General features: G+C 41.0%; 1 protein-coding gene and 1 long non-coding RNA gene across 4 annotated transcripts in view; one reads left to right on the top strand and one right to left on the bottom strand.

The window, feature by feature from the left end:
* Positions 1–26383, bottom strand: part of LOC111839830 (uncharacterized) — a 33022-nt gene extending 6639 nt beyond the window's left edge. The window contains exons 1-4 of one of the 2 annotated variants that reach the window (XR_002837197.2): positions 24928–26383; positions 9748–9909; positions 8996–9267; positions 8219–8896 (exon numbers count right to left, since the gene is read on the bottom strand). This is a non-coding gene — a long non-coding RNA (uncharacterized lncRNA). Of the gene's footprint in view, positions 1–8218; positions 8897–8995; positions 9268–9747; positions 9910–24927 lie in introns of those variants that run through there. The other variant, XR_002837198.2, reaches the window with a different exon arrangement.
* LOC111839829 (F-actin-capping protein subunit alpha-2) lies at positions 5746–18234 on the top strand. 2 transcript variants are annotated; one of them, XM_023804090.2, is made up of 10 exons: positions 5746–5851; positions 12506–12569; positions 13054–13105; positions 13545–13608; positions 13901–14107; positions 14999–15078; positions 15668–15746; positions 16006–16077; positions 16512–16574; positions 16796–18234. In XM_023804090.2, exons 1-10 carry the CDS (start codon positions 5813–5815, stop codon positions 16934–16936), a joined length of 861 nt encoding a protein of 286 aa, XP_023659858.1. In that variant the 5' UTR covers positions 5746–5812; the 3' UTR covers positions 16937–18234. The 2 variants fall into 2 exon arrangements, with proteins under 2 accessions (XP_023659858.1, XP_023659859.1); XM_023804091.2 differs by lacking the exon at positions 5746–5851 and adding an exon at positions 6506–6681.
* Positions 26384–26473: the final 90 nt, after the last annotated feature.

Genomic DNA, 26473 nt, shown 5'->3' with positions numbered 1-26473 from the left:
CTGTACAGGCCTTGAGGTGCAGGCCACTGTACAGTGCAGTGTTTCTGCCACTGTACAATGCAGTGTTTCAGGGTGGGGTGCAACACAGCTGGTTATAACTCTTTGCCCATGATCAGAAGGTTCCCAGTTCAAATCCTGTGGTTTGATTGATGCTGCTGTTGGGCTTCTGGGCAAGGCCTTTAACCCCAGGTTCTCTAGCGGGGGCTAGACACTGACGAACCCTGTGCCGTGACCCCAAATCTTGCGTTCACCTGTCTGTGTGTCTCATGGAGAGAAGGTTATCACAAGTACAAATTGCACCACAGTGATGAATAGAGTATCACCATTCTTTTCTGATATTTTAACATGATTTTTTTAACAACAAAGAAGCCTGAGAAGCAGGCTAAAGGGAGTAGGGGTTGTGTAGAGGACTTTAAGAGCAGGGATCTACATCTACGTGACTTTTACATTGAATGGCGGTATATAGATGCGTATTACTTACACTATAAAGGCACCATTGTGTGTCTTCTGTGTGTTAAACAGCAATGGTTTTGATGTGATTCTAATGCATGATTAGCAGCTTTTGTTGCTTTCCACAGGGCAAAGATACACAAACATCTTGTGATTCCAGCAGGGTAATTTGTCTTATTAACAGTCACCCAGAAGAAACTGACATACCAGTATATCAGTAACATCGGGAGGTGAGGTGTCCTAATGCCAGACATATCTGAGAATCTTTTTCTTGGGTGACACAGTCTTAACGACTTGAAATTCATCAACACCATGGGAAGGGCTTTGGAGTTTAAGAGTGACAGGACATTGCATCAGGACTCAAATGGGGACACGGAACGCAGAAGAAGGTGGCTGCAACACTCCCCATTTGGAAACTGGACACGAGTAATAAAGTTTTAACTGGATCAATGGAGGTCAGGGGTGCCAGAGGGGCATGGGTACCCGGGCAGATTCAGGGGGCCCTTGAATTTCTAAAACTGGGCAGGTGGAGGGGGGCAATTTCTAGGAACATCCCAGATGGAGGTTAAACAAGACTGTAAGAGTGTGTCTCTTCTGCATATTGCCCTGAATCAAAGGAGATCAAAAGGATGTTTTACTGGCATTAATCGAGAGAATAAGGCAGTGATAGGAGCGTTTGGTAGCGTTTGGTGGAGTTGGCTTTTTGAGTCAGGCATGCAGATTGATTAAATTAAGAAAATCCAAGGAACTGTACAGTGAAACTGCCACCCTGTCTTGTCTCTCTAGCCCAAACTCCATATTCCTTTTCCTGATCCTTAGAGATTATTTCTTGCATCATACTGAGACAGGCAGATGGAAAGTAAGCCAGCTTGAGAGGCTTCATGCCATATCTGCCTTCACCAAGTGGATAAGTCCACAATTTTTTAGTTCTGCACAGCTACTAAGAAGCAAGTGTCTTTCTTCATGCTGCTGTGAGTCTAATACCCTTGTAATTCTTTCCATATGAAAAGGGGTCCTGGGGCTCGTCACGTTACAGTTGCCTGACATTCCAAGGCACAGTCCTGTTCACTTTATGTAATATTTCCTCCCTTTGATCCCAATGCTGCTGCGCCATTAGTAAGAATTTTGACATTTCTCTACTAACATCCGTATCAAATAAGGATTAGCTGTGGTTCTCGGCTGTCAAGGGGCCAAAAGGTAAAAATGGAATAATGATGAATCATTCTGCACTAAAATGATGAGCAGACTTGAAAGCATGACCCAAACAGAATGTCCTCATGTGGGGTCGTGATATTTCCCATACAGCACTTCTATAAATTGCCAGATCACAGGTGGGGGCAGCAGTAAATTCTACTTGCTATTGTAATCCTCAAAGTGTGAGAAGAGAACTTGCTCTTGTATGCTTTCTGTAAAAAATATGTGATATATAGAATAAAATCCTTCCATCCATCCATCCATTGATTTTCCATAACAACAATGCAGGGCCACAGTGAGTCCAGAATCTATCCCAGGACCAAAGGCATGCAATAGAACAAAATTCTATGTAATTTTCTTTAAATTAATCCATTGTCTAAAGCAACATAATAATAATACACTGCCCAGCCTAAAAAAAAAGTTACCATTTGAATTTAAATCGGCAAATACTTAAAGGCCAATGACTGGATCATTACTACAGCTCAGCAACGTTATGCAGCAATAAATTGAAGTTAGCTACCTGAATCTACTGACTGGCCAGGTTACCCCTCCATCCATCATGAATGGATTTTTTCTTTCCTGATGTCATGGGCATATTCCAGGGCGAGAAAGCCAAGATTCATCAGGCTCGAATTTTCAAAGATTGGTTCAGGAGCATGAGGAATCATTTTCACACATGAATTGGCCACCACAGAGTCTTGACCTTAACCCCATTGAAAGTCTTTGAGATGTGCTGAAGAAGACTTCATGGAGTGATTCAACTCACTTTGTCAATACAAGATCTCAGTGAGAAATGGATGCAAATATGGATGAAACTAAATGCAGAGATGTTGCATGAACTTGTGGAAACAATGCCATGAAAAATGTGCGCCATAATCAAAGCTAAAGGCCGTCCAACGCAACAATTCAAACGGCAACTATTATCCTGCCTGGACAGAGTGTATAACGAAGCACGATCATGTCATGCCTGGGGACCATTTAAAAGTTCACAAGTTGTTCTCTCAGCACTGTGAACCCTCAGGTTTTTTTCCTCTGTAAGACGGATCTCAGTGGCATGCAGTTCAGCAGGAGCGAAGATCTGCGGTCCACTTAAGTCTGATGAAAGTCTATGCGTGCACCCATTTTTGATCGAATGTTCAATGAGTCATCAGGACAGCACCGATAGCATGATACAGGTGCATGGTGGGGAGCAAAATGGGAAGGCATGTGAACTAGGTGGAATGCGGTGGGGGTCCAGCACAGATCAAAATGCCAGCGGGGATCTCCTGCAGCTCAGTGTGTCGGCTCAGTCTGCACCTCCCTGCCACTGGTCGCCCCAGCAGTGTGAACACCGGGGTGTTTTAGAACCTGTTGTGAAACACTTCATATTTAGTTTGGTTCTGGTTCAAACCTCCACTGTCATGCTGGACATAATGATGTCTGTGGGAGATAATCTCCAAGAGGATAAGTAGGGTTAGCTCGCGTTCACCCCCCAGAGAGACAGCCTTTTCATAGCCTGGTTACCTCTCCGCCAGTCCATTTCATTTGCAGATAAAAAATCAGCATCCTAAACCATTTTTGAAAGTGAATGAATATAAAATGTAGTAACCCTGTACTGCATAAATTGTTATATCGGGTGGGTGGATAGATGATATATAAAATTCATAGTGTGTAAGTTCCTTTGGATAACTATATTATACCAGTGCACACCCCTCCCCCACCCCCCCCACCCCCCCACCCCAGGAACACCCCCTGCGCTGGGTGAATTTAATCGATTTACTATGACAAAATGTGGTGGAGACAGCAGACCTTTATTTCTATGCCACTTTGTACCTTTAAATAGATATTCTCTATACTGTTTCAAGTTTTTATTACAACTATGAATTAAAAGATAATTTTCAATGTTTTTTAGATATTTGCACTTTTTTGTTAAACCCTTTCTTTGGCCCAGCTAATCGAATAGTTCACTGCCCAAACACAAGATTAATCACTTATTAAAATAACCATCATACAACCCTAAATAATAATATTAATAATAAGAAAGAAAGAAAGAAAGAAAGAAAGAAATAATGCATATTGAGTGGTTGCACAAGCTATAAAGTGATTCATTTCAAATGAATGGTTAAGAAAATGCAGTCATTGACTATCTAACACTTCTGTATTCTAAATGTTTTTGCGATTTTTATATTTTCATGGTCACTGTAAAAATAAGTGTTTCACAATAGTACAATTAACACCAAAATATGACGAAAGGTACTTAGTCATTTTTATGTAACATTTTACCTCAGTAGTTTTACATTAGCCGTACCTGCAGTGTCCTTCTTAAAGCAAGAGAGACACCCTCTGGTGGAGAGACAGATACGCTTGAAAAGTCGCTTTTGACCAGGCTCTTTACTGCATTTGGAATTTTATGTTGGGTGGGAGGGCTATACATTAATCTATAACTTAGGAAGCTATACTTTTAAGAAAAGTTAATTCTCAATACAGTTTCCCTATTTATAGAGACAAACTTACATCCCTTTTATATTAAAGAATAAGGATTAAGTATCTTACTCATGGGATAAACTGCAGCTTTCTGCCAGAGAATTTAATCTGAAGCTGTTTAACCACAAGTACATTTTTCTATTTGCTTAGATAATCAGCTGCCTGATATATGATATACTTGCAACCTACTTACAGCCTTGATGCTCACACAATCAATACATTTTAAGGCAAGTGCATCAAGATCAGTATAACCTTTCCTTGATAGGAAAGGCTCATCAAGAGACAATACTCTTGCCCCCAAGTTCCTTTGTTGATTAACTTAATGTTAACCTATAGGTGAGTGAAAATAATCTATTCTGGAAACCAAGGATGAAGGATTTTTTGTGAACTTTCTAAATAACAGAAAATTAAAACAGTAAACTGAAACCCAATCACTGTTCTTTTTTCAGATATATCATTGGCCTTCATGATTTTTGCGCAATTGTTTCTGGTAATTCTCTGCAAAGGTGTAAAAAATTATGACCTAATTTTCTGCATACATTCCACTTACTCTGCTGTTGCTACACTAGTTCTGGATGAAGCACTTACCCTGTTGATTTACCAATCCAGAGGGCACACATAATCATATGCATTCAATAAATTAAGGTACTTAGTTTACATAACGCATGTTTACTATTATCAAGCTTTCTTTCTCTAGACAAGTCCTGAAAGATTTAACAAAATATCACAGCAATTGTACACTCATCATTTATACTATTGGTGCTAAGGGAACCAGGGTTATGGTGGAAGCACTACATATGTACCAGAAGCATGATGAGATGTAAGACTGGGCAACAGGAGTGTCAGAGGGGCATGGATGCCCTGGCAGATTCAGGGGGCCCAGCACCTGATAGGAGCCCAAATTAGGGCAAGGTGACATTTTGTCAGGGGGCCAGAATTTCTAGATATGTCCCTTTCTGGCACCCTCTATGGTGGAACTAGTTATCTTATTGTTTATGGGATGGCTTGGGGGCGAAGTGACTTCACATCTCCATGGTTATGGGTTTGGCTCCAGCCCTGGCGATCAGTGTGTTAGTTTCCATCCATGATTTTCCATAATCCAAGAACAATAGGTGGATTGATGCCTCTGAATTTCCCTGACTGAGTGCCCTGTGCGTCCTAGAGTAGCCTCTGGACTTGTTGCGCCACTGCACTGGAAAAGTAGTTACTGTATCAAAAACATAAGTGTTTTTCTGGCTGGCCGTGGTTTTAAAGTGGGTAGGAAAACCTACAGAAACTGCTGCCTGTCTAGGCAGAGAAATGCTGACACGGAAAATATAAGGGTTAAACCAACTGCTCTCAGTTCAGTTTTTAATATTTGAATCACCAATTAATTACGGATGTATTACACTAATTATCAAAATAATTTATGCGATAACTTTTGTGCCAAATCTTATTACAGAACAGTGTTTAAAGCTATGTTACAGCTCGTGATAATTGGGTTGTTTCTAAATAACTGCAATTTGCAAGATGCTCTCTACAACAAACAGAAGACAAAAACTAAAATTGAAATGTCACTATATTACTATAAGTTTTGTGAATATCACCAATGACCAGTAGTGGGCACACGACACATTTCTAATAAGATGAAAACTGACAAACTGGGCGAGTAGCAACGTTCCCAGGATGCACCGCGAATGAAAAAAACGGGTCCAGAAGAGCCAAGATGGCCGACGTCGAAGATCAGCTTACTGATGAGGAGAAGGTATAATATTTGTTTTCTTCTGCAATTAAATAGGTTTTTCAAAATTAACGTTTGGTTTTCTGATATTATATGTCGTCTACACCTGTCCAAAGAGAGTAAACATGTTGTGTTGCGTTTTTGTTTTCTATTTTGGAATGCAAAATATGATTTCTTTGCTAGCGACTAGCTCAAACAGCTGTAGTTTACTAGCCTTTCTATTTGATTGTTATTTTTTTTTAAACTTTGCTTTATATATTTGCTATGCGCTTGTAGTTTATTGTTTGTTGTAACACTTTACTTTGTGCTGTTGCCGGTAAGAAACATTGTTATTTAGGGGGTTGTGGCAGTCTGAAACAAGAAGCCAAGTTAAGTTCCGTCTTCCAATGTGAATTAGCTTCCTAATCAGACAGCCATTGCTTTATAGTGTCGTTTACTCCAAAATAACCGCATTCTCGGGGGAAATGATCGTAAACATGCATATAAACTGGGGTTATATTTATTCGTGTTTTACTTTTATCGACATCCGACCGAATCGGTCGGCGGAAAAGTCGGGGCAGCCCTAACAGTGGAGGCACTTTCTGTTTTGCAGAAATGTCCCCTCCCTGTTAGTGTCAAGCCTAAGTGTTTTTTGCTGTTCCGTTTTCCTCTTTTCAGAGATGTCGGCGCCAAATACAGAACCAAATAGCTAGTTAACAAACCGTAAATTCAAAACGAGAGGCTTCTGTTTCCTGTTTTATGACGCGAAATGCTTTTGTCAACCGCGTATGATACTTTCGTCGCTATTCCACACTATTGCGTTTTTTGTCTTCACTTAGTTATATGGTTTAAGTAACATAGATGTTATGGAAGAGGTAGGCGTCTTACACTTTTTAATGCGTATTGAATTATGAATTTTGGTAGTGCAGTTCTGAAGTGTTGGTAGTGTGACTTAATCTTGATTTGCCTGTAATTTAGAAATAAAACAATAACATTTGCTTTCACATTGTTTTTGACTGTCGAAGTTGTGTTTCTAGTGTGTTGTGTTGCAAATGTGTGTGCTTTTCCCAGTGTCCCAATCCGACCAGGCACTGTGCATGCCTGTTTTATTTATGCGGATTGCTGATCTTTTCTCCTCAAGAAATAAATAAGGCAGCTATTATTATTTTTTTCTGTGAATAAAGAAAGATGTTTGTTTCTGAGTCTAGTCCAGGAACCTGCACATTCTTGCTCAGAAATGTGTATGAATTTGAGAACTTATTACTGTGGTAAATGGAACTACATTTAAGGTTCTCTTTTGAGAAAGATTTTTCTTTTTTAAAAAGGCGGCTGTGCCTTTACGTAATGAGGATGTAAGTGTATTAATGTTGAACTGTGTCAAGAAATGAAGAATGGTAGCAGGCAGCCATACTTGTTCATGTAAGGAGTGGTGTGTGCTGGGCTCCGGCTATCAGATGACAGTGCATGCACTTGCTGCTCGCGATCAGCTAATGTTAAGTATGAAACCCCTGTCAGTTCTTGTGCCAGTAATGCAGTGCTGTGGCCCTAGTAGGGTTAGTGTTTTGTTTTTTTTTTTAATCTTTGACTCAAATGTATGCGCAAATCATGTAAGCAACTGTTTATGCTGATACAATAAATGTTTGTGCTAGTAGTAATTTTCACATATTATATGCAAGTCATGCAAGTTTAACCAGCTGTGATTCTGTAGACTGAGGGCAGCTTAATGTGAGGTAGAGGAACAACCTGAAAGAGGTTGGCAGGCTTGTTCAGTGCTGGAATGTGCAGTAACATTCTTGCTCAAGGTTCAGTGGGTTATGTTGTGAAACTGCTGAGCTCAACGTAGCCCGACCCTCATGGCTCCGTATAATCTGAGCATAATGAGACACATTCAGACTGGGTATTAAATAGTGGTATACTGTAATAAGACTGTTGTTTGGCAAAATGGGGGCAAGGGTGTCTGAAACCATACCTTTCTTTTTTTCAATAATTGTGATCTTTATTTGTGTAGTCTTAGTTCATTGATTCTTAGAGAAAGTTGAATTGCTAAGAGTGAAATGAAAATCCCTTCAGGTGATGCCCATCAATGGGTACTTGTCCACTGCACCAGTTACTGAATTTTTGGTATTAAGCTATTGTTGATTGGTTATGCAAATAACCTGCATTGCAAGCCCAAAATACAACCACCATCTTGAAAAAGCATAGTTACAAAATCAAAAAAACAATGATAAAGTTAAAAAAGAAGTAATGTTGGATGCATTGACATGAAAGAGATCCAAGCTTTAACTGTGATCTGGTCGGAAGAATGGATTACGCCAGATCTGGATGACATTACAAGAAATAAAGTACTGGCAATAATACTGCGAAGTGAATTTTTAAAAAATATTGTGATATTTATAAAGCCATAAAGGAGTTCAAAATTTTCCCAAAAATAAATATAGCCAAATAGACTTTATCTACCAATAAAGTTTGTCAAATAAGTTTGTGGTGTTGCCACGAGTTGTGCTGACAAATCACTTGCTTTTGCTCAGTATAATCTCTGAGTAATCAAAATATTTCCATACAACAGAAGGTGAATGACATTTAGTGACCAGTTCTAGCTTGCTTTTCTCATTCCTGCTCATTTTAAATTTCTCGTAAATGTCAGTGATTTAAGCAGCAAGTCTCCTTATGAAGTGAGAACTGCATGTGCCTATCATGCAATGTTGATATTAGTATTGCACATTAACCAGTCCTGTGATATAATATAATAGCCATTTTTTAATTCAGTGCACAACACCCTGCCGCATGTTCCCATTTTTCATGCCAGTGCAAAATGAACACAAAACTACCATTGATATTGGTGCTGTTTTGAAGTATCAAAAGTTCAGTACCTGGTGCAGTGGAAAAGCACCCTATTTGCATTGGAATGGTTGTGTCTGTGTACTTCATGCAATAGTAAAGGAGACTGGCTTCATTTTCAAATTTAGGCAGTTTTCTTGTTTTAAAAAAATTGCATAGGTTAAAGCATTAGTTTTACTGTTGGATGTTTCCTGAGATTTCAAAGGATAGGTGATTTCCTCAGGGCTGAAGAATTTTTGTTAGAACTTGGGCCTATAAAATAAAAAATATACAAATATAAGTCCCTGGTAGTTCACCAAAAATGTCTGTTCCTTTTAGAGGAATCATTACAAATTGTCACAATTACTGTACCTTTTTTATTGTAGTGAAATAAAATTTGGACTCTCTTTGGAGTGTAGATTTGTCTGTTCTTGTCTGCAGTGATTGTGTAAAGGAGGACATTCCTGGGACCAGTGGAACTTCGGATTTTGATGGAGCTATGAGCTACATGTTTGTACTTGTGGAAATATTGAGGCCGCCTTCCCATTCAGCAGTGGGCATTCTGTGACTTGAATGGGCTGCTGGCAGGCAAGCTCATCTCCAGGGCTGGATGCCTTTACTTCATAGGCTCTTGGGTCTCTTCCCTGTTTCTCAGGTGAGGAGAGAAGTTCCAAACACAGTGCGGAGAATTAGACTCTCTTGTTCAGTTAGGCCTTTGGCTTCTGAGTGATGTTCGACAAGAGGTACCATTTGCTTCGGAGCCTTTGTATATGTTTCTGTGTGAGCATCCCTATATCCCTATGAGTTTATCATAGGATGTAACAGACTGAAAAGTTTATTGTTTTGATATGTGAAATGGTATGCAGTTGTAGGACTGGCATGTAGCACTGATGTGATTGTGATACTTAATTATTTTGTATTTTCTAGACTAATTTTTATAGAAAACGCGTATGCCTTGCTGGACAGGATCCTGCTTTACAGGAACATTTTTACAGGAGGATGCACATATGTCTCTTCAACTTGAGCAGACATTTGGGGAACAGCATTAGGAATGGTCTGTGATCATACTCACTCATTTTCTGGGTCACAGAGAATGCAATCTTGTATGAACATAGTGTACTCACTTTTGGAATCCAGCCTAGCAGTGCCACAGTAGGGGCTGTTTGAGGGTGTGTCCCACTGTGATGAATAGACTTGTGGTCAGTGGGTGGAACAGCAGGGAATGACGAAGTCTGACTGTGGGCCCGATTATGTACAGTTCATTCTGAGAGACCATTCACTTGTTACTGTTGAAATGTAAAGGAGGAAGACAAAAAAAAATCAGTGCATTTGTGCTTGATCATTTCAGCAACGGCTTCCTGAAATTCTGAAGGATTGATTTACTCGCTTATCTGTTATCTTCCCAAGCAAATTACACAAAAAAGTGCAAGAATCCATGACCCACCAAGGGTATAGGAAGCTTGTAGTTGGTCACAACCGACCGTCAGCAATGTCCATGTGTTGGCCTGTCCGTTAATAGAGAGCAAACTGAAACCAGTGCAATTTGCAGTACTCAGCGGTCACCCGTTATGGGGGGTCATAGAACCTTGCTGTAAGTTTACCCAAAGATAGACTGGCAATGACTCTCTAACTCTTATATTACCTGGGACTGGTGAAGTTATGGCCAGAAAGTAAGCAAGACAGCCACTCCTTGTTGCTGCTTGTTGGATTTCAGGAGGGATGTGCAGTTCTATTGGAGGTTTTTTTTATGGGGGTCCTGTTGTGTGTATTGTCTGATTCTGTCCGTGACTACTGCTGTAACACCAAAATGTCCCTTTGTGGGATTTCTGAAGTTCATCTTACCTCCTGTCTGGCAGCTCTGTTAGACCAGTGATTTAAATCAGATTCAGCATGAGGTAGCTAGTTGAGGGTCTGAAGGCTAAGGCATAATTTGGGATTACATCAGCTCGAAGCAATGGGTGATTCCGTAGGGTGTGGTGGCCTTGTGGTTCTTGCTACATCGCCAGTGCTACAAATACTGTATTTGCATGCTGCATTTCTGTACTTTACTCTGCTGCTTTCTCGTGCAGTGAAATTTGCATGCTGGTTTCAGGCATCTCACCTTTGCCCTCTATCACTTAGGGTTATCTAGTACACAGCTGACAGGCCACTTGAGTTGGTACGTACATGCCAGGAGGTGATATCTGTGATCAAGGGCCATTATATTTCGATTTACAATGAGGGAAGATGGGGAATTTGGGGGCAGATGGCACAGTGGCCCTCTTCAGAGGGGAGATCATTTCCCTGAGTGTGACTGTAGATGGTCTCGCATACAGAACACGTACACATACATTCAGAAAGTCGTACTTAGTCCTTTGCACACTTTCATATTTTCTGCCACCCTAGTGTTGCTGCTCGTACGTCAGTGGATGTTTCACATCCTCGCTTGTTAGGGTAGTGATTTTTCAGGTTGGTCCATCCCAGGAGACTGCAGGCTCAAGTATCATTAGGGCTGCTGTGCCCGTGAGAGATGTACTTGACCTTTATTGTTTGGAAGATTAGTCACTTTGACAAAATTATCAATAATTGAATGAGTGAGTGAAACAGCTGCATTTTTTAAATGCTCTAGACCAGGCGTGGTCTTATCCACAAAGGGCCGGTGTGTATGCAGGTTTTTGGGATAACCTTTAGGTCAGCTGTTAAAACCCAGGTGTGAAAACTCTTCAGCCAATCAGTAATCAGTAATCTAAGGAGTTACAGCAAAAACCTGCCTACCCAACAGCCCTTTCTGGTTAAGATTATCCAGCCCTGTTCTAGATCCTAATCCGTTTTCACTTATGTGCCCATGTGCAAAGAGTTGGCTTCACTACCATCGATGGTGGGACTCTAGAGAGATATGCAACAGGGAAAGATATTAGGGCAATATCTGCATCTTGTCTTGGTTACACTCGTGTTTTGGTTCAGTTCAGTGTCAGTCCTGAGTTTACAGAAATTTTGAAGTGGACTGCTATGCTTGTCAATTCTAAATTAGAAATCTGGTTTTAGTTGCCTACAGTAGTCGGTAGGCAAGGTGCTGGCTGCTCTTTGTAATTTCTGTAATGTTTTTTTTTTTTTTTTGCTTCCCTGTTCATACGGTGATGACGTCTTCCGTACTGCAACCCAGAGAACCACAGCATCTGTGCTGTCTCTCAAACAGGATGTTGTTCAGATAGCAGTCTTTACTTAAAAAGGCAAGACAATGAGAAACAGGAAAAGCGAGTTTGTCGCGGGCTGGGTAGGAAGAGTTGTGGTGCTGGCCTCTGTGGCATCTGCCGGCTGAGCTTAGAGGTCTGCTGTTTGCCGGCCACAGAGAGCTCTCCCACTGCTCGCAGCAATACTGGTGCAGGGCTGGGATATGTCTGTCGGCAGATACCAGCAAGAAATAGCCTAGGCCCTATATCACGAAGCGAGATTTGTTGGTTAGCTACATAATTTATCGGGTTTTATATACCCCAGTTTAAATGGATTTTATGTTGTTCTCTTACATTTATCCCAGGCTACCTTAAATCTGACAAGTTATCTAGCTAACCAGTGAATCTAGGGACCTGTATGTGTCACAAAGCTAGTCTGTTAAGAAAATAGTTGTTTGTGGTAGCATAGGTGGCTGGGGACAGTTTGACCATAAATGAGGAAGAGAGCACAGTGTGGCCGTTGCTGTAAAGTAATGTTTTGCAGTGTCCATCTACTCTTAATTGTTCAGTCATTATTTACCTGTGAAATGACAACACATAGTGTACCAGTTGGAAAGTAAGTGGTCTTGGCATGACGAGTATAGAGTTTTCCTCAGTGGTAGTAATAGGATGGATGGGAAATTAATACACATTTCAGGCATTGAGATCATCTCTTGATGTCATTTTCTTTCAGGTGCGTATAGCTGCCAACTTTGTTATCCATGCTCCCCCTGGAGAGTTCAACGAAGTCTTCAATGGTGAGAGTCTTTTCGTTTCAGATCGTGTCAAATTAATGAACTGATAGTGTTGGTGGGTGTCAGGCCTGGATTTGTGCTGTATATATAGTTAGTGGTGACCTGCAAATGTATCTCATTTCCTTTATGTAACTGGAGCAGCTACCTTATCTGTTTTGGTGTAGTTTGTTATACGACACACTTGATAAGTTCTGTTTGGTTATCGTTTATTTAGAGCAATTTCATTTGAAAAAAAATATCACCGTAAATATAAATATCACCGTTACTCAAGGAAATTCCACATTTCACAGTGTGATGTCTTGCAGCACTAGTAATAACCAACTGTACTTCAGGAAGTTACCGCAGTACTATCTGGGCTCAGTTGATTTGTGCTGCATGCATATAAACATCATGTTTTGATTCATTGTGCCAAAAATAGAGGTGAACTAGGGGCCTGTTTTGGGAACTAAATCTTTGAGTGCCTCATCCTCTAATTTCTCTGCTCTAGATGTGCGGCTTCTGCTCAACAATGACAATCTCCTCAGGGAAGGAGCAGCTCAGTGAGTATAGATTCGTTTCCTTATCTCTGGAGACCTACCCCTCAGTTTAACTTCAGATGGGGGACTTTCTCAAATCTAAATATGTATCATTTCTGCTTTCAGATAATTAATTGCATTAAAATAAGTAGTAAAAATGTAACCTTCAGTTTTAGATGATTTTGCTTCCTGTAACTGTTTAGCATTGTCTTCAGTCAGTTCAGCTTTGCTCACTATTGTTTAAATTCAGCTTCAGTTTCTTAGGTTGCATCTGATCTTGCTAAAGAAATCACAATTTCTGCATAGTTTTTTATATCCAGCAAGTTTTTTTTCTTACCTGTAAAACTAAGCTGTAAAACCTGACATGTGAGACGTGCTGAGTTGAACTGTAACCATTTACTGTTATGTTTACTCTTTCATTTGTTGTAACATTTTAATATACAATGTCCCCTGTGGTTCACAGTGCCTTTGCCCAGTATAACATGGATCAGTTCACCCTTGCCAAAATAGAAGGGTATGATGACCAGGTATGTCAACATTATTGTTTGAGCATAAAGAATTGCATGATGCCTGCTCTCCTGTGCCATTTAATGATTGTACCAGTATATCATTATGGTTTAACCCCTGCTGCTCTCCTGATGAACGCCACATAAATTAGACCACTGTGTGGTATTTTAAATGTCAAAAATCTGCATAAGCTGAGAGAAACTACCAATAAGAATAAATTTCATAATACCTAAATTATGGGAGACAGAATATATTGATTTTATCAGTAAGGGACCATCTTCTGACACAGTGCTCACTTGTGCCCTCTTTCAGGTCTTGATCACGGAGCACGGTGACCTGGGTCAGGGCCGCTTCTTTGACCCGCGCCACCGGGTGTCCTTCCGCTTCGACCACCTGCGCAAGGAGGCCAGCGACCCGCAGCCCCACGAGGGTGAGGCGGCGCTACGCTCGTGGAGGGAGGCCTGCGACACCGCCCTCCAGGCCTACGTCAAGGAGCACTACCCCACCGGCGTGTGCACGGTACGCTCCCGTCACCCCTCTCCTCGTGACTGGCCGCTCCTGCTCTCTGCCTCTGTCAAAGCTGTACCCTGAAGTCTACAAGTTCTATGCAGATCCTCTTGTGTATTATTTTCTATTCAAAATGTATAATAATTGTACAATTGTACAGTCTTTCCGTAATCTGGCGACAACAGAACCAAATTGGTTGTGGGAGAGGGATTTAGCCCATAATAATGCTAAATTAAAGAACAAATTTTGTGGGTGTACATGGATGTGTGTTAGAGTGCTTTAGAGACGTTTAGGTATGTTGGTCACCTTGTTTCTTGACATCGTAAAGTACCCAGCTGCCCACTTCACATTCCCCCATTTGTCATGCTCTGCTGGCATCTTTTAGTCAGGCCGCTCCAGTTTTGGAGAGTCAGGACATTCCTCTTGCACTTCATAAGAGTAGCCATGATGTAGCGGCGATTAGGTATCTGAATGACATTACAGAGCACTATGAACTGTGGTAAGCGGAGTTAGGGGTGAAACTTGCATTCGAGAAAGTGATATTGTTCTGTGTTTGCTGATCAAATGTCATTTATGATTGTATGCTGTATTAGAAATTTTGCCCTCTGAGCTGAATAGTTACATGGAAGTATTAAAGAATGGAAACATTATTGCTGTTTTCATTTGGAGCCATTAAAATCCTGCCATAACCACTCTGCAGTATTTTATACATGTCTGTATCTGCCTCGTTTTTGAGTAGCGCAGTTGGCTAGCAGACAGGTAGAAGCCTGACCGAGCTTCTTTTAGGTCGGCCATGTTGATCGCAGGGTCACTTCTTCACCACTCGCTTCCCGTCATTCCTTTCATGAGCATGACTGCTTTGGTGTTTAATTTCATTATGACCAGTTACCCTCTTTGTTCCAGGTCTATGGGAAGACAATTGATGGGCAGCAAACCATCATTGCCTGCATTGAAGGTCACCAGTTTCAGCCCAAGAACTTCTGGTGAGATGCCCACAGCAATATGTATTGGGAATCTCATTATGTCCTATTTGTGGAACAATGGACCAGTAGCTCTTTGTGTGGCAAGGTAGTTTTTATTCATCACTGTTAGCCATGTAATCATGCAGCCCAGTGGCCTGTACTACGAAGCGGGGTTACTGGCTTATCGGGGTAACTCGTCAGGTTTAAGGTACCACAGTTTAAATGGACTTCATATTTTGCGCAGACTACCTTAAATCTGACCAGTTACCCCGATAAGCCAGTAGCCCCGCTTCGTAGTACAGGCCACAGGTGATACAAGAATAAACAGGTCAGGGGTGGGGCAATGGTGATTTTAAAATGATTCACTTTTTGCGTTTGATTATCAAGTCTGATTCTTAGGTGCAAATTTTTTACCTTTTACTGCAGTTTTCATTATCTGTAGCTTTATTGCCTGTGACAATAGATGATTATCGAATATCTGTGTGTCACTGTGTTACCAGCTCCAATGTTAGAACCATCATGAATCAGAATGCATGCTTCTATATACTAATGGTGACCCAGCTACAGGTGTGAGTGTTTTCCTGTGTGACCCTTGGTGTCTTCCCTCCAGGAATGGACGCTGTAGATCAGAGTGGAAGTTCAGCATCAGCCAGTCCCAGTCTCAGGTGGTGGGAGTGCTGAAGATCCAGGTGAAGATCTCATCAGATATTCATGCAGCTTGTCTGTTTGCATGTTGCCATATATTCAAGTGATATGCAGTGTAATGGATTGGAGGTTTTATCAGTGTGTTTGTTCTACTGTGTAAAACATTTGGCTACATTTTTCATGTGCATGTATGCAACTCCTATCCAGTATTATGTACATAGATGTGAATGCCACAATGGTCCCTTGCTTAGAGGTGTTTGTAGCATTGTGGCACTAACCCATCCACATGTATCCTCCCCGCAGGTGCATTATTACGAGGATGGCAACGTCCAGCTGGTTAGCCATAAGGATGTGCAGGAGGCCCTGACAGTGTCTGTAAGTCTGCCCCTTTGGAATAGCCCAGTGCTGTGGCTCTAGGGGCCCCCGCTGGGTCTGTTCACCCTTCCTGCTTTCTGCCCTTTTCGAGCAGATTGCATCTATCGTGATTCTGGGGGACTTGCCTTTTGATTTTATTGCCCTGAGAACCAGTGTGTTGGAACAAGATGAACGACTAAATGAATCGTTTTAACAGTCTGGCTTGGTATAAGTTTGTTAACAGTGTAAAGGGAGTTGGGAGAATCCACTGCATGCAGTGTCTCTTCCCCCAGCCAGGGCCTCCGGAGCAGAGGTCACAGCTGGGGATCCATTATTTTGCAGTGTGTCACCCTCACTCTTCATATTGTTTGTTTTTGGGAACTTTAAACTCTTCTTTTATTCTGCTACTGCCCAGGATTCTTTCAGACTCATTTTTCCTCCTCTTGTAACATTAGAATGAAACCCAGACAGCAAAGGACTTTGTGAAGATCATTGAAAGTGCAGAAAATGAGTATCAGGTTGGTGACCAGAAAATTTCCCGTAGAACCCGTTTCTTTCGTAATGTATAGTCAGAATAGTATGATCAGAATATTTTGTTACAGCCTGTTCTATATTTCACACAATGTTAAAACCATTGAGGCTACATTTTACATTTAGCCCAAACCTATTTCTTCCACGTTGTTACTGCTCCAGTGGTTACGATTGAGGTTTTGTATTTTAAATTGTACTCTTCTCCCAGACGGCGATCAGTGAAAACTACCAGACCATGTCGGACACCACGTTCAAAGCCCTACGCCGGCAGCTTCCTGTAACTCGTACCAAGATCGACTGGAACAAGATCCTCAGTTACAAGATTGGCAAGGAGATGCAGAGCGCCTAGACGTGCAGTCCGCTTACTGCGAACGCGTGCAAAGACGAAAAGAAACTAATTAATGGGGCAGAATACATGGTGTGCTCTCACAGAATGTGTCTAGCGCGTTCATGTTTCATTGGTTCAAAGGCGCCAAGGTTTGGGATTTATTTTTGTTTTGAAAAGGGGAACGATTTTGCCTTCCTCAGCCTACTGTAAAGTGGTTTGTTACTTTGATGGAATGAACAGTGACCTATTGGCAAATCTGTGATTTCTTCTTGCATATTGAACAAAGCCCTCTAGTGATACTGGTAATGCCCCTATAGTCCATGTTTTTGTGCCACCAGTTTAAGCCTGTGTTCCCTAGACTGTAGAACCTGTAATTTCTCCATAAGCAGCACTCTTAACAGCTCTAAGCATGTTGCACTAAAGTCTATACAAACTGTTTACCTTAACTTCACTGTCCACTCTCCCGCCACTAAAAGACTAACTTTAAAAAACCCCACTAAAAATGGAAAAATTCTTTCTTATAGTTACTGTCCCAATGAGTTTTCTATGTTTTGTTTATATGTGTTTATATGAACACATATGACTTTCATTTTTTTATGTCTTAAAGAACTGTACCCTTACAGACTGTATGCTGTGCTTTGGTCGATACCTCCTGTTCACAATCCGCATCTATGCCAACAGCCAATAGGTTGAGAGAAGGACAAGTGCTTCATCTAGGCACCTTCAGACCAGTGCACCTGATGACTGCGAGCTATGTCATGATGTTAGCCTGCTGACCCCCTCTGGCATACAGTAGACATTACATATAATGATTAGGAAAAGTCAGTCTCTGTTATGCTATTTTTGCCTCATGTCCTTAGTTTTTAATTGCTATTTTTTACAAAAATGAAAGAACAAACATGTATAATTCAAAAGGAATAAAGGATTTGCACCAAAATATGATTTAACAACTTTTTTTCCCAATATGTCAACTTTAGTTGTGTTCTGAAGATTAAGCACCTCACTTTTCTTATTCAAACAAAATTAATTGAGTGGGGATGAGTGCAACTGATTTCTTCCTGTTTCCTGTTTGTTTTGAGCTTTGTGTTTGCTTTGATGGAAATCACAGAGAAATCATTATTGTATTTTGATGGTATGTTATGTGGATTCAAATCTTCCATGGATTTTTTTTTATGGAACCTTTGGATGGGACTGTGTGCAGTATCAGTATGCAACATTGTAGAAGAAATCAGAATTTATATTTTCTCTGCTTGCTTGTTCACTCATTTATTAGTAATTAACTATTAAGGCTTGATATAATTAAAAGAGAAAGCTTCGGAGCTCTTGATTGCTTTGTGTATTTACACAATACCCATTCTGTCCATCCATTTAATAAAGAGATTCACTCTTTAAAATTGCTTTGAGCTAGAGCAAATCTGGCTTTAATGAAGATTTTTTTTTTTTTTAAATATTGCAACAATCAATTGCGATCTGTTAGTATGTTTGTCCTGGAACTAATATCTAAAAAATACACTGCTAGTTTTTTTTGACACTCATACTCTTGTTTGTATTCACAGTGGCTGGGGCAATGTCTATTTACAACCATGTCATTCTTAAATTATTACCAGCTATATGGTTTATGGGTGTCATTGTATTTCTTTGGATCTTTGGAGAAATGTAGTTATTGTTTGAAGGCCTCAGTTGTTTAGATTTTTGTTTTGGCTGTCTGAAAAAAGCAGGAAGACCAAAATGTTTTCTCTGAAAGTTAGGTTGAAACTAAGCTAAGCACAAAAAAAACTGCTTCATTAAATGCCAAGTCAATAATTTGGAGCCTTTAATTCCAGCTAAAAATGTTTCAGTGCACATCTGTTTCTATTATTATTCATTCAGCGCATGGGTACAGATGATATTTTATTCTATGTTCACAGATGAGTGAATCTCAAAGAACTGAAGAAATGCACCCATTTCATTATTAGTACTGAACACAATCTAATCAAAGAAAAGGAATGAGTCCTACCTTCCAAGGATATATCTCATTGTACCAAATACATACAATGACCCCTAATCCTCCGTCACCTTCTGAAACTATGGTTGCTTGCTTTTACATAATATGGTCAAAATGCTGATTTCTTCATCTGGGTGTGTCTCTAGTGGCTGCCTTCCACAGGTATGTCATGACTAATTCAAGCTGCTATTCTCAAGTTATCCAACTTGGAGCATGCTGGCAAAAGATACTTTTATCTTAATGTACATGAGGAAATGACCTTTTTAATATGATACCTACTAAATACTCCATGTTAATGTAGCCATCACCTCTGTGAAAATATTGCTCTTCCTGATGTGTACTATACCAGCCTACAGTAGAAAAAGGAAGTAAACCCAAGCGTTTAATCTGTTACTTTCTCTGCTTTTGCCCGCCTCCAAATGTGTCCAAGCATGCCAGACAGGTTTCGTTTCAATAGGTTCTATCTATGATAATCTTCAAGAGAGTATATGACTAACCAATGCAATTGTTTATTTGTCCAGATATGATTCATGAGATGATCATGGTGGTTACTGAGCTACCAAAACAAAAAAATAAATAAATTCAAACACACCTTGCTGTAGCTAAAAAAAAGAGAAAAACTCCTCCAAGGCTTTAGCAGATCAATTGCTAATCTACGGTTTTCAAAAAATATAGTGGATTGTGAAAGAGGACATAGGAAGGATTTCATTAAGAATGTCTTTTTACAATATACACTCACTGGCTGTTTTATTAGGTACACCTTGATGGTACTAGGTTGGACCCCCTTGGGTGCTTGAAACACTCCATAAAGACTTTAATCCATGCTGACATGGTAGCATTACACAGTTGTTGTGGATTTGTCGGCTGCACCTCCATGATGCAAATGTCCTGTACCACCACGTCCCATAGGTGCTCTATTGGATTGAGATCGGGTGACTGTGGAGGTTATTTGTACAGTGAACATATTGTCATGTTCCCGACACTAGTCTGAGATGATATGAGTTTTGTGACGTGGCACGTTAATGTGCTGGAAGTAGCCATTAGAAGCTAGGTACACTGCGTTCATAAAGCGATGGACATGGTCAACATTAATAATCATGTAGGCTGTGGCATTTAAATGATGCTTAATTGATACTAAGGGGCCAAAATTGTCCAAAGAAAACATCCCCCACACCATTACACCAACACCAGCAGCCTGAATTGTTGACAGAAAAAAGGGTGGATCCATTCTTTCATGTTGAGTGAGGCCAAAATTCTGAGCTTGCCATCTGAATGTTACAGTAGAAATCGAGACCAGGCAACATTTTTCTAATCTTCCACTTTTGGTGAGCCCATGCCCACAGTAGCCTGAGTTTCCTATGCTTATTTGACAGGAGTTGTGCCCAGTGTGGTCTTCTGCTGCTGTAGCTCATCTGCTTCAGGATTCAACATGTGCATTCAGAGATGCTCTTCTGCATACCTTAATTGTAATGAGTGATTATTTGAGCTATTGTTGCTTTTCCATCCACTTGAACCAGTCTGGCCATTCTTCTTATGACTTCTACCATCAACGTTCTACCAGGGCATTTTTCAACAGGGCAAATTCTTGATATCAGAAATTCAGTTGTAATTAATTATAATGCCAATTCTTGATATTGCAATTTTAGCTAGTGAAATTCAAAACATTTTTTCTTATTCGTTTTCTGTCGAAGTTGGAATTGGAACTAATTTAAACAACAATTTCTGATATTTGGAATTCAATTGTAACTAGTTAATATACCAGTTTATGATAGGAATTCAGTTGTAACTAGCTATAATTAAAACTGAATTTTAATTATTTCCTGAAAGCACTTGTTCTATTCGGGGGGCAACAGGTGCACAACTGGGATGGGGTGCCAACCCATCACAGGGCACACTCATACACATCCCCCACAGGGCAATTTGCTAATTAACCAGAGTAGGGTTTTGAACTTGTGGGGAGAAACCCCACAATGACACAGAGAGAACATGCGAACACCGCACATGGCGCAGAGAGAACATGCGAACACCGCACATGGCGCAGAGAGAACATGCAAACACCGCACATGGCGCAGAGAGAACATGCAAACACCGCACATGGCGCAGAGAGAACATGCGAACACCGCACATGGCATAGACTTGATGACTGGCCTCAGAGGTATGAGGCAACAGTGCTAAACACTGCACCACCACGCCACCCTGAATTATAACTAGTTACAAATGAATTCCTCATATCAGAAACTGGATGTTCCGCTAGTTAACATTTTATTTTGGATATCAACAATTGGCATTTTGACTAGTTCAAATTCCAACTCACATTGTAATAAATAAGAAAAGCATGTTGAATCTCACTAGCTAAAATAGAATTTCTTATATGAAGAACTGGCATTTTAACTAATTAAAACTGATTTTCCAATATCAATAATCTGAATTTTATCTAGTTAAAGTCAAATTTCTGATATCAGAAACATACATTATAACTAGTTACAACTGAATTTCTAATATCAAGAATTTGCTCTATACCTAATTAGAACTGAATTCATGATAGCCTCTAGAAATGAATTAAAGCTAAAATAGCTTGCCATCTACTGTATCTGCATGACCTTATACATTGTGCTGCTGACATATGATCGGATGATACAGTCAGGTCCATAAATATTGGGACATTGAATGTTCCAAACAGTTGATCTGGCCACACCTAATGTTTTCGCTATGTCTCTGATGGGTTTGTTTTTATTTTTCAGCCTAATGATGGCTTGCTTCACTGATAGTGACAGCTCTTTGGATCTCGTATTGAGAGTTGACAGCAACAGATTCCAAATGCAAATATAACACTTGAAATGTTATCTGCTCCTTGTAAACAAGATAATAAGGGAGTAACACACAGCTGGCCATGGAACAGCTGAGCAGCCAATTGTCCCATTACTTTTGGTCCCTTAATCTCCCTTAATCTATTCCGACAAATCACACTCATAAGCACACAATTCACTGAAACTTCATTTCACTCTCCAAACTAGTCAAAATAAAATAAATAAATAAAATAAATAAATAATAATACTACTAATAATAAAAAATAATAATTAAAAATTAATAAAAATGAATAAATAATTTTAAAAAACCACCCCTCTCCCAACATATGCAAATAATTAACAACGTCACTAGTCGTGACGTCACCTGGCTCCACCTTTTGACCTTTAGGTCATAAATCTTTTTGAAAGAAGCGGCATTATCCATCTATCTAATATATATACATATATGTAGAAATGCATAATATTCAAGGGGTGTACTTACGTTTTCATGGTACTGTACATAATTTATTAATCACAAATAAAATTGCAAGTTTACAGTAGCACAGTACACACACACGCCACACACACATTTTGGCATACCTAGCTAAAGCATACTAGTTATTCTGCACTGAGTACTCAGTTCGGTGTTTTGCGCGATGAATGAACATGCTTCATTCAGATAGTAGGTCAACCCCCCTGTTATGGAGTGACTCATTGTAAAGTCTAAAGGCCGAGAGCAGGAACACCCTTTTATAGGGGCCCTTGGAGCAGCACAGCTGTCTGTCTGTTACTGAAAGTGCTGCAGTGCTTTCACCACCAATGAGGTAATTGTGCCAGTGATACACAGGAAGGACTTAGAACTTCTGTGAACAATAAAAACATGATCAGTGAGTTGCTACATAATAAAGGCCACATTACGAGTGCTACACTCTCTAAGGCATGGTCCCCATAGCACTGCTATGCTACAGTACATCTTATAATATCTAGGAAAGATGGGTCCAATATGACAGGATTCCATCAGAAAATTTCCTGGCCACCTTTCCATTTTAGTGTCTACAATAAATTCAGTGTAATCCAATGTGCCTTATCTTCCTCATTGCACTAATATGACGTAGGTCTAGGGCATTAAGTATTATCAGGTACACTCACCACTCATGCTGTAACCTGTCCCAATGGCTGTGCTCAGGCAGGCCCCTGCGGAACCTTATGGCCGATACTGATAAGCTGAGGAGAAGCTTCTGTCCCCAGCCCATTAGGATCAGTAACAACGCCAAGTAAAATAAACTAGAGCCGCAACATGCACTTTAAATATTTTCGTAAAACTTTTACTTTTTATATATTTCAGTATTTTTAGTACTTTGTTTAGTATTTTGTTAACTTATTTTTTATTTTGTTACCCTTCTAACTTTTTGTTCTGTGTCTGTTGTGTAGTCTGCAGTAGCAGTAATTTCATTTCACTGCTGGTGTACCAGTGCATTTATTTTGTCAGTACTGGCAGTACTGTACTCAGATAACCACTAATCGACAAAAGCCAGAGGAACTTACCACAAATGTGTTTCTGTCCATTTATAGAACAAATGCTCCTTTACAGCCAGGGGTGTTGCAGAAACGTATTTAGTGAAATACCCATTACAGTGTTTCTCACAAACCAAAGTCAGCACATCACATGGTACTTTGTTCTCAAGGACTCTGTTCATCTTATGTTTTGCTAAAAGCTGACACATCTGTCATAAAATGGTTTATTAGTTCCATCTTCTTTTCCCCATCTCATGTTACAATGGAATTTATAGTAGTGCCAGGTAAAATGGGACATGAAGGTATAATTTAGGTACAGCATTAACATTCTGAGTTAGAAGCTACTTTGAGATGATAGGATTCTGGGAGGCAGACAAAGGAATATGTGTGAGGTAACCTTAGAATGGAACCAGAGTTTCTAGATGATGATCAGAAACATAAATCAGAATAAAATGTAGAGAAAGATATGAAGCATCTTCTGTGCGTTTGTGTACATGAGCCTTTGTACACAGTCTGTATACAGTATATGTCACATCTTCAGAATTTGGGATTCAAATCCCACCTCTGCTCTGTGTGTGTAAAGTCTGCATCTTCTCTTTGAGTCATTCAGGATGCCTCCTGCAGCCCAGAGACATTCAGCCAGGCAGACTTCATCCATCTTCTAACCGGTTATCCTAGTCAGGCTTGCCGGGGGCCTGGAGTCTATCCCAGCATATTGCACAAGGCTGGTTTACGCCCTGGATGGGATACTAGTCCATTACAGGGCACATTCACACATTATGGGAAATTTAGAAACACTGATTAGGATAATGACAGGCAGGTGCAAACTGGCCATTGGGAAGTTTGGGCATTTTCGCAGTGGGCCCATTTGGTGAGGATGGGTCTCTCTTCTGCAACCTCAGCATTGTATAATTTATTTATGAGGGATGCTCAACTCGTTGGTCGATCTCGGCATGTTTCTAGATCAATCACAAGAGATGATACTACTGTATTTCACTGATGACCAACCATTTGATCATGATCAGCAAAATATACCAAGGGGACCCAGCAGAAATAAGCTAAGGAATATGACTCTACACACACACACACACACATACACTTGTATTCATATTATTGTGGGGACTCTCCATTCATTTCTATAGGAAAAACCCTAATCCCAACAATGACACCCTTAACCACTACCCAGCCCTAACCTTTACCATAAATGAGACTTTTGGCATTTTTAGTTTTTTTTCTTATTGCAGTCACAGCTTTTGTTTTTTTTTTTTTATAAATCTGAGTTTCCCCTTATGTGTGGACCAAAGAAAGGCCCCCCACAACATCAAAATAACAGGTCCTCACAAGGTAATACATAGATAACCGCCCCCCCTACACACACACACACACAGATTAGGAAACTATATCCTTGTAGGGAATTTCCATTGAATTCCTCTTGCATAACCTTAACCATAAGTAACCAAACAAGATGCAAGACTTTTTGATTGCATTTACAGATTTTTGTAAAATTGGTCAAAAGGACAAAATAACAGGTGCCCACAATGTACTATATGCAAAATTAAACACACAAAGCATACATGGGATTTGAACCCACATCACTAAGAGGCATGAATCAGGGGGGAGTCCCAATGAGCCACCATGAAACTACAACCTACTATCACTTACACATTGAAAAGTTAGCTTTGGACTAGCAACAGCTGGAGTATAGAATAGAATAGAATAGTTCTCACCTACAGAGATGGTTTGATGATGGTGATGATGACGATAATAAACAACATAGCTAGATCTTTTAATTTAAAATTTTAAGTTGCATATAGACATTGAGGGTTCTGGGGAGGGGCCGAGCTGACACCAGCTGCTGATTGGCAGAGGGTGGTTAGCACCATGCCCTTCCCCTGTTTTAAAGCACTTTAGAACAACACGCACCAACACCACATATGAGCGGGCGGAGGGAAGCATGGGGTCTTTTCACACCCCCGTTCTCTGTTCACCATCTGGGGCCGGGGGCTGGGAGGAGCTGGCCGTCCGGTCGGGGTCTGGGCTGGTGGGCTTCTCGGCTGCTGTGGGGTCCGGGGTGGTCTTCTTGTCCCCATGCCAGAGGAAAAAAGGGATCCATCTCCGAGGTCTGGTGGCGGATTGCCCCTCTGGGGGCGGTGGTGCCTAGATCTCGGAGTATAGAGTATATATGGGGAGTGTGAGTGTGTGTACGGCGTTCATTTCTGTGTCTTCATGTTGGGCGAATGGGTGAATATTTGTTTATGTGTGCATGAGGGTGGGAACGTATGCTTGTGTATGTGTGTGCCTGTCTGTCTATACGTATGTGTCAGGTTGGGTCTTAGACCACCTGAAATAACATCTCAGGCTCTATTACCGCCCGCCACACTCCCTGCTGGTGGATGAGGCCCCCGGCCGCCGATGCGTTGGTGGTTCTCGATGTCTAGGGCTGGATGCTCTGGTGTGTGCTGGCTCACTCTCGGCGGTTGCCTGCCGGGGCCTGGCCCTTCCGGCTCTGTCGGGGCCCTGGCTGGGAGGTGGGGGGTCCCTTGGATCTCTGGGCCCGGTGTCCGGTCTGCCGTGGTGTGGCTGGCCGCCGGCGGGGCCTGCGTGCTCGTCGCCACGGCCCCCTGGGGCTCCTGTGATGTGGCTGCCGGATGGCCCCCCTCCGGAGCGCTCCTCTGCCCTTTTCTCGGTGGGGGCTGCAATTGTCCCTGCGTTGGTCCTCCTGGGGTTCCCGTGCCCTGGGGGGCATCTGGATATCTGGGGCCCGGGTCTCCCCCGTGTCGACTTCATGTCCTGGGTGGGCGGGGCTGTGGCTCCCCACACACACTACTAGACAATTACTTGGAGAAACCTTAGGAACACCAGCGCGCTGACACACAGGTGTGCACACAGGTGCTCACGGACACGTGCTCACGGACACACACTGTCTTGATCGGCTGTTGTTTCTGGGCATGGGTTGTAAGGCTGGTTGTGTGTGCTGTTCAACAACATTTAACGTTTGATGGTCGTTGTGATTAGTACAGATGTTGTATGTTGTCTTTCTCTTTTCAACAGACATGGAAGCAGATTATCTGTTTTGTTTTTTTCTTGGTTTTTTTGTTTTTTTTTGTTTTTCTTTTGTTTTTTTTTTTTCTGTTTTCTTTCCATTCCTCTCTCTCCCTCTCTCTCTCTTCCCTCCTTCTCCTTTGTCCCCCCCCCCTCTCCTTCTTTTGAGGAAGTAAATAAAAATATAAAATAAAATAAAAAAAAAATAAATAAATAATAATTAAAAAAAAA

The sequence above is a fragment of the Paramormyrops kingsleyae genome, chromosome 8, assembly GCF_048594095.1.
Source record: "Paramormyrops kingsleyae isolate MSU_618 chromosome 8, PKINGS_0.4, whole genome shotgun sequence".
Lineage (NCBI taxonomy): Eukaryota > Metazoa > Chordata > Actinopteri > Osteoglossiformes > Mormyridae > Paramormyrops > Paramormyrops kingsleyae.
The sequence above is the reverse complement of the archived record's forward strand: the minus strand, read 5'-3'. Positions and strand labels throughout refer to the sequence as shown.